This window comes from Haliotis asinina, chromosome 9, assembly GCF_037392515.1.
Source record: "Haliotis asinina isolate JCU_RB_2024 chromosome 9, JCU_Hal_asi_v2, whole genome shotgun sequence".
Lineage (NCBI taxonomy): Eukaryota > Metazoa > Mollusca > Gastropoda > Lepetellida > Haliotidae > Haliotis > Haliotis asinina.
The window spans coordinates 1,919,593-1,936,093 of NC_090288.1; the positions used below are offsets into that span (position 1 = coordinate 1,919,593).

At 41.3% G+C, this 16,501-nt stretch overlaps 1 protein-coding gene across 2 annotated transcripts in view; it reads left to right on the top strand.

Annotated features, from left to right (window-relative positions):
• Positions 1 to 16,501, top strand: part of LOC137297126 (transmembrane protein 116-like) — a 75,047-nt gene that overhangs the window by 10,767 nt on the left and 47,779 nt on the right. For both annotated transcript variants that reach the window (XR_010957688.1, XM_067829122.1), the window contains exons 2-8: positions 6,185 to 6,228; positions 7,323 to 7,386; positions 8,242 to 8,382; positions 12,394 to 12,504; positions 14,953 to 15,002; positions 15,550 to 15,666; positions 16,392 to 16,434. Coding sequence is in view for 1 of the 2 variants with exons in the window: in XM_067829122.1 (XP_067685223.1) it covers positions 6,185 to 6,228; positions 7,323 to 7,386; positions 8,242 to 8,382; positions 12,394 to 12,504; positions 14,953 to 15,002; positions 15,550 to 15,666; positions 16,392 to 16,434 (570 nt within the window). In the remaining variant the exon portion in view is untranslated. The remainder of the gene's footprint in view (positions 1 to 6,184; positions 6,229 to 7,322; positions 7,387 to 8,241; positions 8,383 to 12,393; positions 12,505 to 14,952; positions 15,003 to 15,549; positions 15,667 to 16,391; positions 16,435 to 16,501) is intronic.

Consider the following 16,501-nt stretch of genomic DNA (forward strand, 5'->3'; position numbering starts at 1 on the left):
ACACAAGGAGTAGGTGTTCCAAGGATGGTCACTGTAGTGTATGACATGAACTATTGGTAAACTTGTCTCATTACTGCCAGTACCAGACCGACCAAACTGCCACTATCTCTTGTTGGTGTGATCTGATGTTGTTGAAGAAAGTTTAGTAATTTATTCATTGACTGGCAGGCTGGCATATGTTGTGGTATGAAGTTAACCAAGTCTGCTTGTCTAACACCTGGCTACCAGCACCAGTAACCAGCTCCACACCTTGTATTTGTGTGACACTGGCAGAAGTGTCACTGTGGTGTCTAAGTACAGGGTTCTCTTGACTCTCTAAGTAAAATATGTGAAAATTAGCTTCAACATAAATTTAGAAGAAGGGTTTATGAGTGCATACAAAATAACTATCATGTGGCTGTGTTTTTTAACCTCCAATGGATGTAGATTGTGTCGTGATGTAACAGCTTCACAGGGGATGAAGTCATAAAGTGGGTCTTGTGTGAGGTGAGCTGTGGGGAGGGACGGAGGAGGATGGGGGGAGTAGTACAGCAGGGTTAGAGATGCAGATCACTCAGGTGGAAATGACGTGAACAGGAGAATCTGATGGCTGTGCAGCAAGCACGAGGCAAAGTCCCAGCTCAATTAACTGTAGTGTTTTCTAGTCAGGTATATTCTTGAAGCATGTGCACCAATGTTGGTATGTTGTTCTGAGATTTGGAATCTGTAAAGTTTATAATAAGGTTGCAAGTGAAGGGGTACCGGGAGGTCTGAGCATCAAGATGAAGGGTTGCAGTGCCAGCACTGATGTATGGGCTATAAGACGATGTCAGAGACTATAACACTGTGTCCCTGTCATAGGATAATCCAGTAGGTGAAGGCCAATCAGGGGTGACCTAGTTTTGTCAGGCAAGTTTAAATCCTACAAAGCACTAGAAAAAACTGTTATAAACCAGCATGAAAGTGCTGACTCAGCAATATGTGACTAGGCACCCCATACCAACACACTGCTGATAAAGCACACAAATAAGATTATTTTAGTTGAGTGTTGTATTACTCAGTACAACCCTGAACAGGAATTGTACAACACTCAGCAGAAGTTGTACAACAGAAATTGTACAACAGTAAACAAAAGTTGTACAACACTAAGCAGAGATTGTGCAACACTCACTGTGCAGAAATTGCACAACACTTAACAGGAAGTGCACAACAATCAACAGAAGTTTTGCAAAACTCAACAAACTGTACAACACTAAGCAGAAATTGTTCAACATTCAAGAGAAATAGTACAACACTTAACAGAAATTGTACAACAGTTAGAAATTGTGAAACACTTAACCAAAATCATACAACACTCAAGAGAAATCGTGCAACACTAATAAGAAATTAAACAACTTTCAATGGAAATTGTGCAACACTCAACAGATGTTGTACAACACTCAAGAAAATTTGCACAGTACACAACAGAAATTGAGCAACACTAAGCAGAAATTATTTGATGATACCTTGTGATGCAGTGTTTCGGAATTGTTGTCAGGCTCTTGCCTGACATTAGAAAAATCTATACTGCCCTATTGTATTGTACCATTATAAAGAAACTGTTATTCATAAAGCATAATATCGTTCTTATTATTTGTCAACTTCTAAAACCCTGTGAAGGTCCCGGGGTAGAATAGGCCTTCAGCAACCATGCTTGCCATAAAAAGCGACTAACGGGATCGGGTGGTCAGACTCGCTGACTTGGTTGGCACATGTCATCGGTTCCCAAATGCGCGGATTGATGCTCATGTTGTTGATCACTGGATTGTCTGGTCCAGACTCGATTATTTACAGACCGCCGCCATATAGCTGGAATATTGCTGAGTGCGGCGTAAAACTAAACTCACTCACTCACTCAACTTCTAAAATGTCAGTCAGTTAGACAAAACAGGAATTGTAATTTGTACAACATCTGCAGCAATAATACAGCACTCTGACAACATTCCACAACATACCACACTGTACTGTCACACTGTACTATCTCAGGTTGCAGAAAATGTTAAATGTTGAAATTGCTAGAAAGTGTTAAAGGTCACAGGCAACCAAGGAAACAAACATAATTCAAACACAGTTATCACTTATTCGTGACATGATATACATTGCTGATTGTGAAAAAAAAACATAAACAAGATTATAAGCTTACAACTGCAAATCAAAAGTGTAATATTTTGTACTCCCTCAAAACGAAACACCCGGGATACTGAACCCAGTCTGAACTGTTGCACTTGCGAATACTCTGAGGGCTCATTCTATGTGCATAGACATGATCAGCTTGATTTGCATTTTAGAAGTAGGGCGAGTAGTAAGATTAAGAATGTAACATTCAACTTCATTTTTCCTTATCCTGACTCATGTTTCGTTGCTTATCTCCCCTTCCTTCTGAACGGTCAGTGGAAACTTGAATCCCTTCAAATTCCCTAAAAGCGAATCTACAATCACTCACCATGACCCACCTCCCTTTTTAACCTCAAAAGTGCCCATGTGACTGCACATGTCAGACCTCACTCTCTCCTTAATCGACCCGTGAAGGTCCAGGGTAGAATAGGTCTTCAGCAATCCATGCTTGCCATAAAAGGCAACTATGCTTGTCTGACTTGTTTGACACATGTCATCGGTTCCCTTTTGCGCAGATTGATGCTGATGCTGTTGATCACTGGATTGTCTGGTCCAGAGTCGATCATTTACCGACTACCACCATTTAGCTGGAATATTGCTGTGGGCAGCATAAAATTAGACTCGCTCAATCACTCACTCTCCTTAATCGCCTGTGCAGATGGTTAGGCGATGTTTCTTGTTTCCTTTCCCTGCTAAACTTTAGTTTATTTTCGGATACTTAGCCCAAATTCTGCTTTGAATGCCTCTATTAATCTTTTATTCAGCATAATTGAAACAGTGATGTTGTTGTAGTTATGTTATTATCATTCTATATGCTTTCTCTGACATGGTGTTCACCTGTTTTAGTGATTCATAACATGATGTTTTGACTTGTGAAATTTTCCACATGTGATTGGAAAATTTGAAACTAAATTTACACAACCCGTTGTGAGGTTCAGAGAGCCTGGGTGTCATCATGAGGCAGTTGCTGACTCATGGTCACTGTATCTTGTGTCTCTGTGGTCACAGAGGTAACAGGCCATGCCTCAGCTAACAGGGAGTCCTCTCCTGTCAAGATCCCATTGAAGTATACTAAAACCTGGCCGACATTGTGTACTAAAAGTCATCATTATCCAGGCATTCATCTACATCGTTGCAGTTGTTGAAATCTACAAATTCGGTGAGTCATATCTGTTCACAGATTTCTCCGAGAGTCGTGTCATCGCCTGATATAGCAACTAATGTGGTAGAACTAGTTGCTAGAACTGCAGGTCCTCATGGAGTCGTCGCTGATATTGTCTGGTGCTGCTCCGACAGCAATGCAGTTGAGAGGCGATGTCATCTCTACAATCTTCTCAGGGATCACTGTTCTCTTTGAGGGACAGTCAACCAGGGGCTTCTTTGATCCAGCAGATGCAAATGTCTACTGCCTTCATCAGGATCACTGCTCCCTTTGAGGCATAGTTAACCAGAGGTAATGTTGACCCAGCAGAGGCAGATGTCTACTGCCTTCATCGGGATCACTGCTCCCTTTGAGGGACAGTTAACCAGAGGAAATGTTGATCCAGCAGAAGCAGATGTCTATGGAGAACCTGCTAGCGTTTGAAACCACCACGTTGTCTTGGATATCCGTTGATGAGACGATGACAGCCGTCACTCAGAAGCAGTTTCATATCAGCACTAAAGCCTACTGTGCTGGCAACTTTATAGACGTGATCACCCGTCAGATGTATCATGCTATGGAAAAGAAATTCGATATCTAGCAGACGTCTAGCTGAGGCAGTGTTGAAGATAGCGAGGTTGAGTTTTCTGCAGTAGTCTGCATGATAACGAGCTTGTACTGCAACATCAGCAAGAGGTTTAATGTTGTTGAAGAACAACAACTTGATGATGAGGCATATATCTACCCTGCTGCTGAAGTTTTGTCTTGGGTGGCTGACGGCCTCCCGATATCATCCCCAATGAAGACCCAGCTGAAACATGTCGCATGAAAGGCAACGACTTTGAGACAGTCACCATGCTGCCTATAAAGCTGATCTCCAACGTAGCTGACAGTCTGTAGACACCTTTTGGGAAGCTTTGAAGACTCGGGGACAACCTACCCCTGTGCTTAGAGCAAGGAGATTCAAGACCACAACATGAAACACTTTATGAACATGCCGCAGGTAGATGAAGTTTTCTGTCTGACCTCCGATGTGCGTCATGATGATGAAGCTACTGAGTCAAAGATACGAGGTTAGCTCAGCTTGACATAAAAACCCAGAGGGCCTACTTTGGGTTAACTAGATCCAGGGTGATTACTCAGGTGCTTCTAAACATCTTGAAGTATCCTAAGACGAATCCAGAAGAGGAGGTCGGCTGGTATTTCACGCCTACATTATTCTGATGGTGACGTCCGTCAGCTATCCCATGAAATGTCTCAAGACTCAAAGGACTTGATGTTAATTAAGTTGATCAGACTATGTATTACATGTATTGGTAATCATCTCACTGTTGTCATCTGCAATCCATTTTGTGTATCACAAGTGGCCCACAGAGAAGTTTCCAAACTCTTATGGCCATTACTCTGCTCAAACAGAAGGTATTCCGACCAAGGGCCATCCCATGGGTGTTCTCCTACGGGGACACTGTATTGGAAGAATTTGTGAATATTACAAAATGATTACATTGTAGATGTTTTATGCTACAAGATCCCCACAAATACAGACTAGCAGAGAAGCAAGCTGATATAAGCTGTGTTACTACAGAAAGCAGCTGTACAAGTACTAGATCAATGTAGTGCCTTTCATCTGGATCATATACAGGCACATCAAGAAGCAGATCTACTCTAAGAACAGCTGAAACTTATGATCTACCTATTGACCCAGTTGCATTGGTTGGTGAATCATATGAACTTAGAGTTGAAACTGTCTCAAGACTTGAAGTTCCTGGGCATCAGATTTCTGACTACAAAGAATCCAATTGGGAGAAACATACAATCATCCATACCAGAAGTGCTCGGCAATCCATCAAAGCTCTGAGCGTAACTGTGTCGTCTAGGTTTACTGATGTTGATACAGGATCTTACGTGCAGAGGAAGATGGCAGTTAAGATCAGTTCCTGATAACACATCTCAACGATACGCAGAAGTTCAGCCTGCCAAAACATCAAAAGCATTACCTGCTGTAATGTAGGACTGTAGGATGGAATGTTTGCGGTTGAACCTGTTGGAGAAAGCAGGTTTACAACCTTAATCTCTACATAGATGTGTCTCCACAAGGATGGGGTGCGCATTTCAACGACCGAGTCACTCACTCACTTACTCACTCAAGGCTTGTGTGGAGCCATATATTGGAGAGAGTGAAGTTTGACATATGTGCAGTCACGAGGGCAATTTTGGCGGGAAAAGGGAGGTGGCTCAGGGTGAGTGATTGTGCATTTGCTTCAAGAGAATTTGGAGGGATTCAAGTTTCCACTAACTGTTCAGAAGGAAGGGGAGATAAGCAATAAAACATGAGTCAGGATAATTATAATTAATCATAAAAGTTATATTTATATTGTATATGATGCGATGTTTTATTATGGATTCATATGCTGATGTCAAGCATGAGTGTTGCATCATGTACAACACCAGAAGTTGTTATTCATAAGGAATGTATATAGGCATGATAGAGATGTTGGGTTTTGAGATTACGTACATGCTCTGCATTTGCGGTCAATCCAATCAACAAATACTGTGATTTTGAACTACTGCGTGGCTGGAAGCTGTAGTTCGTCCAAGTACAAAGCAGGATTTGAAACTGATACTCTGAGTTTGTACTGGTTTCCATGTGATCCAGGCATCCGGGAAAAATGGATGCAGTTTGCAGTTTGTTTGCAGCCATCAGATATGTCATGTGTACAGGTATCACACCTGCCTGTCGGTGTAATTACATAATGTGACAGACAGAACGCAGGTGCTCGAACCATAAATCAAAGCATTTTGTTTATGGTGTACATCCAGATAGGTGTTAAGTTCAAATTACATGTGGTCAGTGATGAAAGATGTGACCTTTAAAGATGTAATGTCATGACAAGTAATATGTTGTTGCAGATGAAAGTTGTGGCCATCGTGAATGTGATCACATCAGCACTCAGGTGAGTCCTGCAACCACTGCTGCAAATGACTGAATATCATTATTGGACTCGTCAAATTTCTCAGAAATGTGAATGCATGAAAAAATACCCCAGAATATGTGGTTTGCTTGCTTTTACTCAAAAATGCCTCGTGCTTTTTTAAAATTCACATTTTGGAGACATTTGACTGGACTAAGTGTATATAAACATTATCAGGGGTTACACCAGCTTGAAAAAGCCTGAAACTTGGACATTTTACCCTAAAAGGCACTAAATTGATTTTGGTCATGAAAAGCCTCCAGCTCCCAGTGCTTTGCCCTAGAAGGTTCATACAGTTAGCCAAACCTGTTAAGTTATGGCAGGAGGTTCATACAGTTAGCCAAACCTGTTAAGTTATGATTTTACAGAAAACAAGTAATTTGCTGTGACTTTGACAATGGGTTGAATGGTAAAGAGTTTTTTTCCCTTGAGTGTATTCAGGTACTTATGTTTTATGTGTTTTTCCATAAATCCTTATCATTTATTGAAAAGCCCTACTTGTAAGTAGGGTACATTGAAAATAATAAGAGAGCAGTTACTGAGTTAGCCAATCAGAAAACGACATATGTGTGAGGTAAGATAAGTGTGATTACTTGACACATTGTCTTCTCGTTTGCTCTTTATTGCATTTATAACCCTGGTTACAGACTAAATGATTGGACAACTTTTGGCTCTGAACAGAAGGTATTGCTCGCTAGATTGTGACAACCATGGTGGAAGTAATCATTGCATCACAGTATTTTGAATCAGATAAGCAAATAAACACAAAAGATTTTCAAAAGCACTGTTTTTCAAGTTCACACCCCCTTAGGCACTTGAAGCACTGATGTCTAACACAAATATTGTTAGATAATTTAGTGTAAAGTCTCTGAAAATGAATACCAGTGTTTTAGTGTTTACTGTTCAACGGACTTACTTGATTTGTCAGAGTCTCGCTCCTGTATCAAAGATTTATATTTTGAGTGGGCAAAATTTATTTATATATTTTTTTCTTATTCTTGAAAATATATGATCAGCAGATCCACAAAACAAGAAATAAAACTGGTCTAGCCTTCATCAATATGTCTTCTCTCCAGTATCCTTGGTTCCGGTTCAATTATCCTGTGCACAGTGTTTCACAGAAAGATATGTTTCTCAGAGGTGAGTGTACATTTATCATGTTTATCTCAACTTTCACCTGTCAAGTCTATTACACAAACAAGATGATAAACCGGAGTCATTTCTATAACATGTATGCAAAATGGAAATAAACTCAAATAAGATTACTTTTGTAACATACGATGTATTTGAAGGTAGCATTAATTACCTATAGGAGAAAACACGCCTCCTCAGGTTTGGTAGACAGTGTCAATTTCCCAACCCTTATGGTTTTACATTGTGTACCAAATCAAGGAGAAGTGTTTTCCTCTAACATATATACCATCAGTGATGGATAATTACAATGTAGGTGATCATTTAATGAAGCTACATAACAATAACTGAAGCTTAAGTAAAATCAATTTAAGGACAGCATCTATAAATAGGTAATTCAACCCCACCTTATTCCGTTGGCCCTGTGGCTGTGTGTAAGAGCATCTGCTGACAAATCTGAGAGTTGCAGTCCCAATCTGGCTTGGGAAAACTGTTACACTTTAAGCTTAATCTTGAACGATATTTTTTAATTGATTTCAAACACTCATCTATTATTTGAATGTTGATGTTCATTTAGAGAGAGGAAAAGATAATTACAAACAGTAAAACCTGGGAAGAGGTCTTACTAACAAAACAAAAACCTCAAATGTGGTTATCCTGGGGAAACAAGAGATGACCTAGTATATAGTGAGATATATCACACTCATCCAGGATTCGAACCCGTACAGGGTCAGGGCCGCAAAATCAGTGATCTAACCCACCCCACTTGGCCTATGTGCCTCTCATGACACTTTCTAAGTTTTATGTCACACAGTGCCATTGTTTCTATAACAGATGCATTACATGTCTGTGTTTATTCCACAGGTATATCCCATCTTCCAGCTGTCTATAGCAGATCTTCTGGCATCGCTGTTCTTTTTCTCCAGCACCATAATGTTCCTGGTTGGTGTCGCAAACTACCCTGGTAGTTGTGGACCTTGTGACTATGTCACTGCAGTCATGACGGTGAGGGCAAATAGGTTGAATTCTTAAATGTTCACCTCCACTTCAACCTGATGGTTGAGCTACAGGCCTGTTATGTGTTGTCCAGAGCTACACGCCTGGTGTCTGTTGTCCAGAGCTTCAGGCCTAGTGTCTGTTGTCCAGAGCTTCAGGCCTAGTGTCTGTTGTCCAGAGCTACAGGCCTGGTGTGTGTTGTCCAGAGCTATAGGCCTAGTGTCTTGTCCAGAGTTACAGATCACATGTTTGTTGCCTAGAGCTACAGGTAATGTGTTTGTTGTCCAGAGCTACAGGTCACGTGTTTGTTGTCCAGAGCTACAGCTCACGTGTGTGTTATCCAGAGATACAGACTTACTGTCTGTTGTCCAGCACTACAGGGCTGCTGTGTGTTGTCCAGAGCTACAGGACTAGTGTTTGTTGTCCAGAGGTTCAGGTCATGTGTTTATTGTCCAAATCTACAGGTCAGGTGTCTGTTATCCAGAGCTACAGGTCATGTGTTTGTTATCCAGAGCTACAGGTCACATGGTTGTTGTCCAGAGCTACAGGTCTGGTGTGGTGTTGTCCAGAGCTGCAGACTTACTGTCTGTTGTCTAGAGCTATAGAAATGGTATGTGTTGTCCAGAGGTACAGACTTAGTGTCTGTTGCCGAGAGCTACAGGCCTAGTGTGTGTTGTCCAGAGGTACAGGCCTGTTGTGTGTTGTCCAGAGCTACAGGCCTAGTGTGTATTGTCCAGAGCTACAGGTCTGATGTGTGTTGTCCAGAGCTACAGGCCTGGTGTGTGTTGTCCAGAGCTACAGGCCAAGTGTCTGTTGTCCAGAGCTACAGGTCTGGTGTGTGTTGTCCAGAGCTACAAGTCTGGTGTGGTGTTGTCCAGTGCTACAGGCCTGTTGTGTGTTGTCCAGAACTACAGGCCTGTTGTGTGTTGTCCAGAGCTACAGGCCTAGTGTGTGTTGTCCAGAGCTACAGGCCTAGTGTGTGTTGTCCAGAGCTACAGGCCTGGTGTGTGTTGTCCAGAGCTACAGGCCTAGTGTGTGTTGTCCAGAGCTACAGGCCTAGTGTTTGTTGTCCAGAGCTACAGGCCTAGTGTTTGTTGTCCAGACCTACAGGCCTAGTGTTTGTTGTCCAGAGCTACAGGCCTAGTGTGTGTTGTCCAGAGCTACAGGCCTAGTGTGTGTTGTCCAGAGCTACAGGCCTGGTGTGTGTTGTCCAGAGCTACAGGCCTAGTGTGTGTTGTCCAGAGCTACAGGCCTAGTGTTTGTTGTCCAGAGCTACAGGCCTAGTGTTTGTTGTCCAGACCTACAGGCCTAGTGTTTGTTGTCCAGAACTACAGGCCTAGTGTTTGTTGTCCAGAACTACAGGCCTAGTGTTTGTTGTCCAGAACTACAGGCCTAGTGTTTGTTGTCCAGAACTACAGGCCTAGTGTTTGTTGTCCAGAGCTACAGGCCTAGTGTTTGTTGTCCAGAACTACAGGCCTAGTGTTTGTTGTCCAGAACTACAGGCCTAGTGTTTGTTGTCCAGAACTACAGGCCTGGTGTGTGTTGTCCAGAACTACAGGCCTAGTGTTTGTTGTCCAGAACTACAGGCCTAGTGTTTGTTGTCCAGAACTACAGGCCTAGTGTTTGTTGTCCAGAGCTACAGGCCTAGTGTTTGTTGTCTAGAGCTACAGGCCTAGCGTGTGTTGTCCAGAGCTACAGGCCTAGTGTGTGTTGTCCAGAGCTACAGGCCTAGTGTTTGTTGTCCAGAACTACAGGCCTAGTAGTTATCCAGAACTACAGGCCTAGTGTGTGTTGTCCAGAGCTAGTATAACATGATTTTGATGGTTAGTGCTGTTTGCTTCAACAGAATGCACTTCAATGTGGCATGTCATTATTAATTCTGTATGTCAGTGATCCGTTCATAATCAACACATGTTAACGCGAGACGTGATTTTAATGTGAATTGTGAAATGGTCACTCAGAACTGGTGTCTCAGCTTAGAAGTCCAAAAGATTGGTCAAATCTTTGAGGGGAATTTAGAAGGGGAATGCATAAGGAAGGGAAGACATACTGATGTCATCTTTATGGTGAATAATTTGAGGTTTCAGGGTGCATGCATGTTCCTTCATGGCCTGATGACGGAGCAAATATAAACTCCGAAATGTGGTGTTATTCGCTGTAGTGAAGTGACATCCATAAATCTTGCTTTGTTTTTTAAAAGACTGGTACATTTGAGGCCACTTAATTCTCCCAAAATGTCACAAATGAAATCATTCAAACCAACAAAACTTAAAGCATTTGGTAGAATATTTAGCCCTTTTGATCCACTTATAAAAACACTTCACTTGTGAATTGGTAGATGAAACCAACAGAAACAAAAGTATGTTTTGGATTTTTAGAGCTATAGAGGTCAAGGGCAGATAATTGCTAACTCTGGATGATGCTGTATATTACAGAAACTTAACCATATCGAAATTCTGTATTGGCAAATACGAGGGGATGTCAATAAGTTTTGAGCATTGCATAGAAAAACACAAAATATTGGTATGAACCACATCTATTTTGCAGCATAGTCCCCTTGTGAGTCAAGACACTTGTTCCATCTTTTCTGCCAGGAACTGATGCCATCTCTGTAGAAGGCGCCATTTTGGTCCTCAAACCAAGCCTCAGTAGCAGCAATAAGCTCATTATCATCCTGAAATCTATGACCAAGCAAGTGTTTCTTGAGATTTGGGAACAGATGGTAATCACTTGGTGCCAAGTCTGGAGAGTAGGAGGGATGCGGCAAGATTTCGTACCCGCAATTCTGGACAGCAGCGGCTGCAACGCAAGAGGTGTGTACTGGAGCATTGTCTTGATGTAGAAGAATACCACGTCTGATCTTGCTCCGGTGCTTCTCTTTGATTGACTGTCGCACTTGCCTCAACAAGTTAGCGTAATATTCCCCATTCATTGTTCTTCCTTTTGGTAAGTAATCTATGTGGATGACGCCTTTGCTATCCCAGAAGACTGTCGCCATTACCTTCTTCACTGATCTGGAGGATTTGAACTTTTAGGTCCTGGGAGAAGTCACATGTTTCCATTCCACGGATTCTTGTTTGCTCTCAGGATCATTGTGGTGGATCCAGGTTTCATCACAGGTTACTAGCCTAAAGTGAAAATCTTCTGGATTCTTATTGTATCTGTTTAGCATGGAGTTGCTTATGGTGATCCTTGTTTGCTTCATTTCATCTGTAAGCATTCTTGGCACCCATCTTGCGCACACCTTAGACATGACGAGATGTTCATGAAGAATTGTCTTGATGGATCCGTGTGAAATGCCTGTGGTCTCCTCTAACTCGTGGAGTGTGATTCGACGATTTTCCAGCACAAGTCTATGCACTCTGTCAATGTTTTCCTGACTAGTGCTTGTTGTTGGGCGACCTGGACGGGGGTCATCTTCAAGACTCTCTCTACCATTGACCTATCATTTGATGGTAGCAGATGAAGGGGAAGACTTCCCATAAACTGCTGAAAGCCTTTCTTCAATGTTCTTCGCCGAGTTTCCTTCAAGAACTAAAAACTTAATTACTGCTCTATACTCAATTTTATTCATTTTCACTGCTGTGAGGGGGGTCTCTTTCTGTCAATGTGAGCTGTTCAATAACTTCTGAGAGTAGAATACCAAAACTTATATATCACATCAGCTACACCCCAAGGTTCAATGTCGTACCATAGGCTGTGACACCAGGGTATGAAAAATGCTCAAGGCTCAAAACTTATTGACATTCTAGAGCATCTGTTTACCGGTAATATTGCACAACCCTATTTGCTAGCATCAGCTTTCCAACAACATGCCCATGTTACATTGGATGTGCTTGAGAGTTAGGGTCACTTTGAACATATTATGATCATGTATTTTAGTTTCTGAACAAAACCACAACCCTGTAATTTATACAGTTTGTTTTTTGTTTTAGTATGGGCTGTGATATGACTAGACATGGTGCAGATTTTCCTCCATGGCACTGCATGTGTTTGTGACACATGTTTCTTTGTTTGCAGAGTTTCTACATCAGCACTCTGTTCCTGACTTTGTCATATGCTCTTGAGGCATTTCTGAGGGTCCGGAAACGTCTCTATGATGGATTAACCAGTTCCACAAGAGAACAGCAGGTATGCTTCCAAAATGCCAGACATGTTCTCCTTGTCTTATGCTTCTTTCATCCCTCCTCCCTTTCACATATCACTTCATCTGCCGTCACATCTTCTCCCTTTCCTGTGCCACTGTCATCCCTCATCACATCTTCTCACTTTCTAGTTACACTTTCATCCCTCGTCACATCTTCTCACTTTCTAGTTACACTTTCATCCCGCGCCACATCCTCTCACTTTCTAGTTACACTTTCATCCCGCGCCACATCTTCTCACTTTCTAGTTACACTTTCATCCCACGCCACATCCTCTCACTTTCCAGTAACACTTTCATCCCTCGTCACATCTTCTCACTTTCTAGTTACTCTTTCATCCCATGCCACATCCTCTCACTTTCCTGTGCTACTTTCATCCCTCATCACATGTTCTCACATTCTAGTTACACTTTCATCCCTCATCACATTTTCTCACTTTCTAGTTACACTTTCATCCCTCGTCACATTTTCTCATTTTCCAGCTACACTTTCATCCCTCGTCACATCTTCTCACTTTCCAGTTACACTTTCATCCCTCGTCACGTCTTCTCACTTTCCAGTTTCACTTTCATCCCTCGTCACATTTTCTCCCTTTCCAGTTACACTTTCATCCCTCATCACATCTTCTCACTTTCTAGTTACACTTTCATACCTCGTCACATTTTCTTGCTTTCCAGTTACACTTTCATCCCTCATCACATCTTCTCACTTTCCAGTTACACTTTCATCCCTCGTCACATCTTCTCACTCTCTAGTTACACTTTCATCCTACGCCACATCCTTTCACTTTCTAGTTACACTTTCATCCCTCGTCACATCTTCTCACTCTCTAGTTACACTTTCATCCTACGCCACATCCTTTCACTTTCTAGTTACACTTTCATCCCTCATCACATCTTTCACATCTCCCATTCCTGTGCCACTTTTATCATTCATTTTAGACCTATTTCTTTTATTGTATATGTTCAAATATAATAGCTGATTGTATAGTTACATTGTATAACTCGGCTTCTATGGGAACATTATCAAAGGACAAACAAGTAATGGAAAGAATCATGACTGAAAATCTAGAATTCCTGAGGGATTGGACAAAGTTCTGGTTAATTTCTTACAGTCTGGAAAAAAATAAAGCTGTCATTATGCACTTTGAAAAATGATCAACAATATATTAATTTGAAGTTTGATTGCTGCAGTGGAAAAATAGTCACATTTTTATAAATATTCGGGTTTAATCTTCACATCTAACGGAAGCTAGCATCATCATACTGAAAACTTTGTCAATTAGACATCCTAAATGACTGGAGCAGTTTGGAAATTAAAGCTCCTATTCAGTAGATCAACACTATTGAAAATATATACTGCATTAATGAGGCCCCACCTTGAGTACGCATGCAAGGAATGGGATGGATGTTTGAACAAGCCAATAGATTAGAAAAACTTCAGCTTGTAGCAGCTCATATAGCTAGCTACTAGTCTTCCACGATATGCATCTTCCCATTTGTTGTGTTACGAAACAGGATTTACTTTATGAGGGAAGGAGAAGCTGTAAATTTACATTATTTATAAATTTCAAATAGGCCTAGCACCAGGTTTTCCTCAGGAATTACTTCCACCTGCAGGAGGCAACTGGACAAGTTGTTAGTTAAAAAACTCTGACAATTTTAGGCAAACATGTCCAAGACTGAGGTAGTCAACATCTTCTATTCATCAACAGTTAAATAGTGGAATAATATTCTGTTAGCAATTGGGAACTGCAACTCTATTGCATTGTTCAAATCTTATATCCAAGCGAAAAAACAATGTGCTCCTCTATGTTATTCACATGGAATAAGGAAGTTAAATCTTCTGCACACTAGATCAAGATATGACGAGCACACCTAATTATGATATATTTAGAATAAATGTAAGAAATGACACGTCAGTGTGGAAATAGATGTGAGAATGCTTTTCATTACTTCCTGGAATGTCCATTGTTTACTCTTCAAATCTTTAGAATATACTGTTAACAATAGAACACTGATCGGTATCAATTTTATCTTACATGTCAATGCAGGTCTCTCATTTACTGAAAACCAGATGTGTATGTATCTCTCAAACAAAAACAAAACAAACGATCACTCCTTGTCTTCCATCACTTTCGTCACCCCTGTCAACATACACAGCACTAGTACGTCACATTTGTCCCGGGAATCAACTTGAGAAGATAAACTAGTGAAGGTTTGATTGTGTGTGATGTTATCCTGACACTGTGGATGTCAACTATGACAGACTGATGACAGTCGCTGTTACACCTGAAACATTAAACAGATGTGCATCCACTCATTATGTCACCTTTCTTGATGCAGAAATAGTTACTCCCACTTCTTCACTTTTATCTAAATGAAGACAGTGATGGTGTAAAAGGTATTAATGCTGTTAATGCTTTTGTTTGCAGAAAAAGGTTGTGAGCTACAGTTTCATGCATCTGATCTACGCTGTGGCATGGTGAGTTTGTCTATAAACCCCTCAGCTGTCAAATGCTGGTGTTTATGCCCTCTCATGTGACCTGGGTTAAAGTAGGTCCCCAGGGCTCCATTGCTTATTCTCTGCTGTAACCTGGGTTAAAGTAGGTTCCCCAGGGCTCCGTTACTTATTCTCTGCTGTAACCTGGGTTAAAGTAGGTCCCCAGGGCTCCGTTGCTTATTCTCTGCTGTAACCTGGGTTAAAGTGGGTCCCCATGGCTCCGTTGCTTATTCTCTGTTGTAACCTGGGTTAATGTCACTATTATCAGGATTACTGTCCATGTTCTGTTTCTGTAGGCCCAGCTTGTCTTGCCTAAAAAGGAACACCAAAGTCTTTTGAAAATAATAACATAATACAACAGCACCAATGGTAGTACCTGCAGATTGTAAAAGTATTGATTTGGAACATTTCAACTTTTGATCAGACTTTGCTGATGTGATGGTATTCCTCCTGTGAAGTAACAAGTGCTGTGTTTTATAGGATAATCTGTCCTTTCTTGCCTCTTCATCATGGTGTTTGTGTTGTGCAGGATGGTGCCGCTAACTGCAGGGATTATTCTGCTGGTGTTCACGCACTGGGTCACCGCCAAAGACACTACCAGCCCACTTGTGAATTTTTCTATTGTCATCCCAAGGGAATGTTCAACGTACGTCCTGATCACAATCTTTCTCTGACACATTTACTGTTATCTGGATTATAAAAAATGTCACCTGACTGACAATATGTATGTCAGACATAAAAGACTAGGTGTATCATGATTCCAAGGTCTTATGTTAAACCTGAACTTTGCGATGCATTTCCTTCAAATTAGTGCATCACATTTTGTTAAAATGAGTAAGACTTCTATTTTGAGGGGGAGGGGGCGTGGTAAAACAAGTTTTTTATTGTCTCTGTCTTTAACAGTGGTTCCAGTGTGGTACACTTGTTTTCATGTTACGTAGTGACTGGAGCGTCTATTTGTGAGACTGAACACCTGGATTTGATTCCCCACAAGGCTACAATGTGTGAAGCCCCTTTCTGGTGCCCCATGCCATGATGTTGCTGCAATATTGCTATACTCACTCATGCTATATATGTACAGTTGAACACTGTTGTCTGAATATTTACCAGTGTTTACACGACCAAGAAAAAGAATTGGATTTATCTGAATATTGACACATCTGAGTTGGGCATATCATCACACACCACAATGAAAAAAATGAAAGAAAAGAAAAGAAAACAGTAGATTGCATGTCTATTATTCATTTGTCCTGGCAGAGATCGCAAATACACCAGGCCCTTTTTTCATAGTGTCCATTTTGAAATCTACGAAAGTTGGATTTATTCCACACAAGAATATGATGGTAATGTCGTGTGTGTTTTGTCTTCCAGATGTTTGCCAGTATTCCACTACACTCAAGATGATCCCTGTTGGGTGAGTTTCATTCTTGTGGGACCTTTGAAGATCCTCCAACCTTTAAGGGTTAGAATTGATCTGTAGC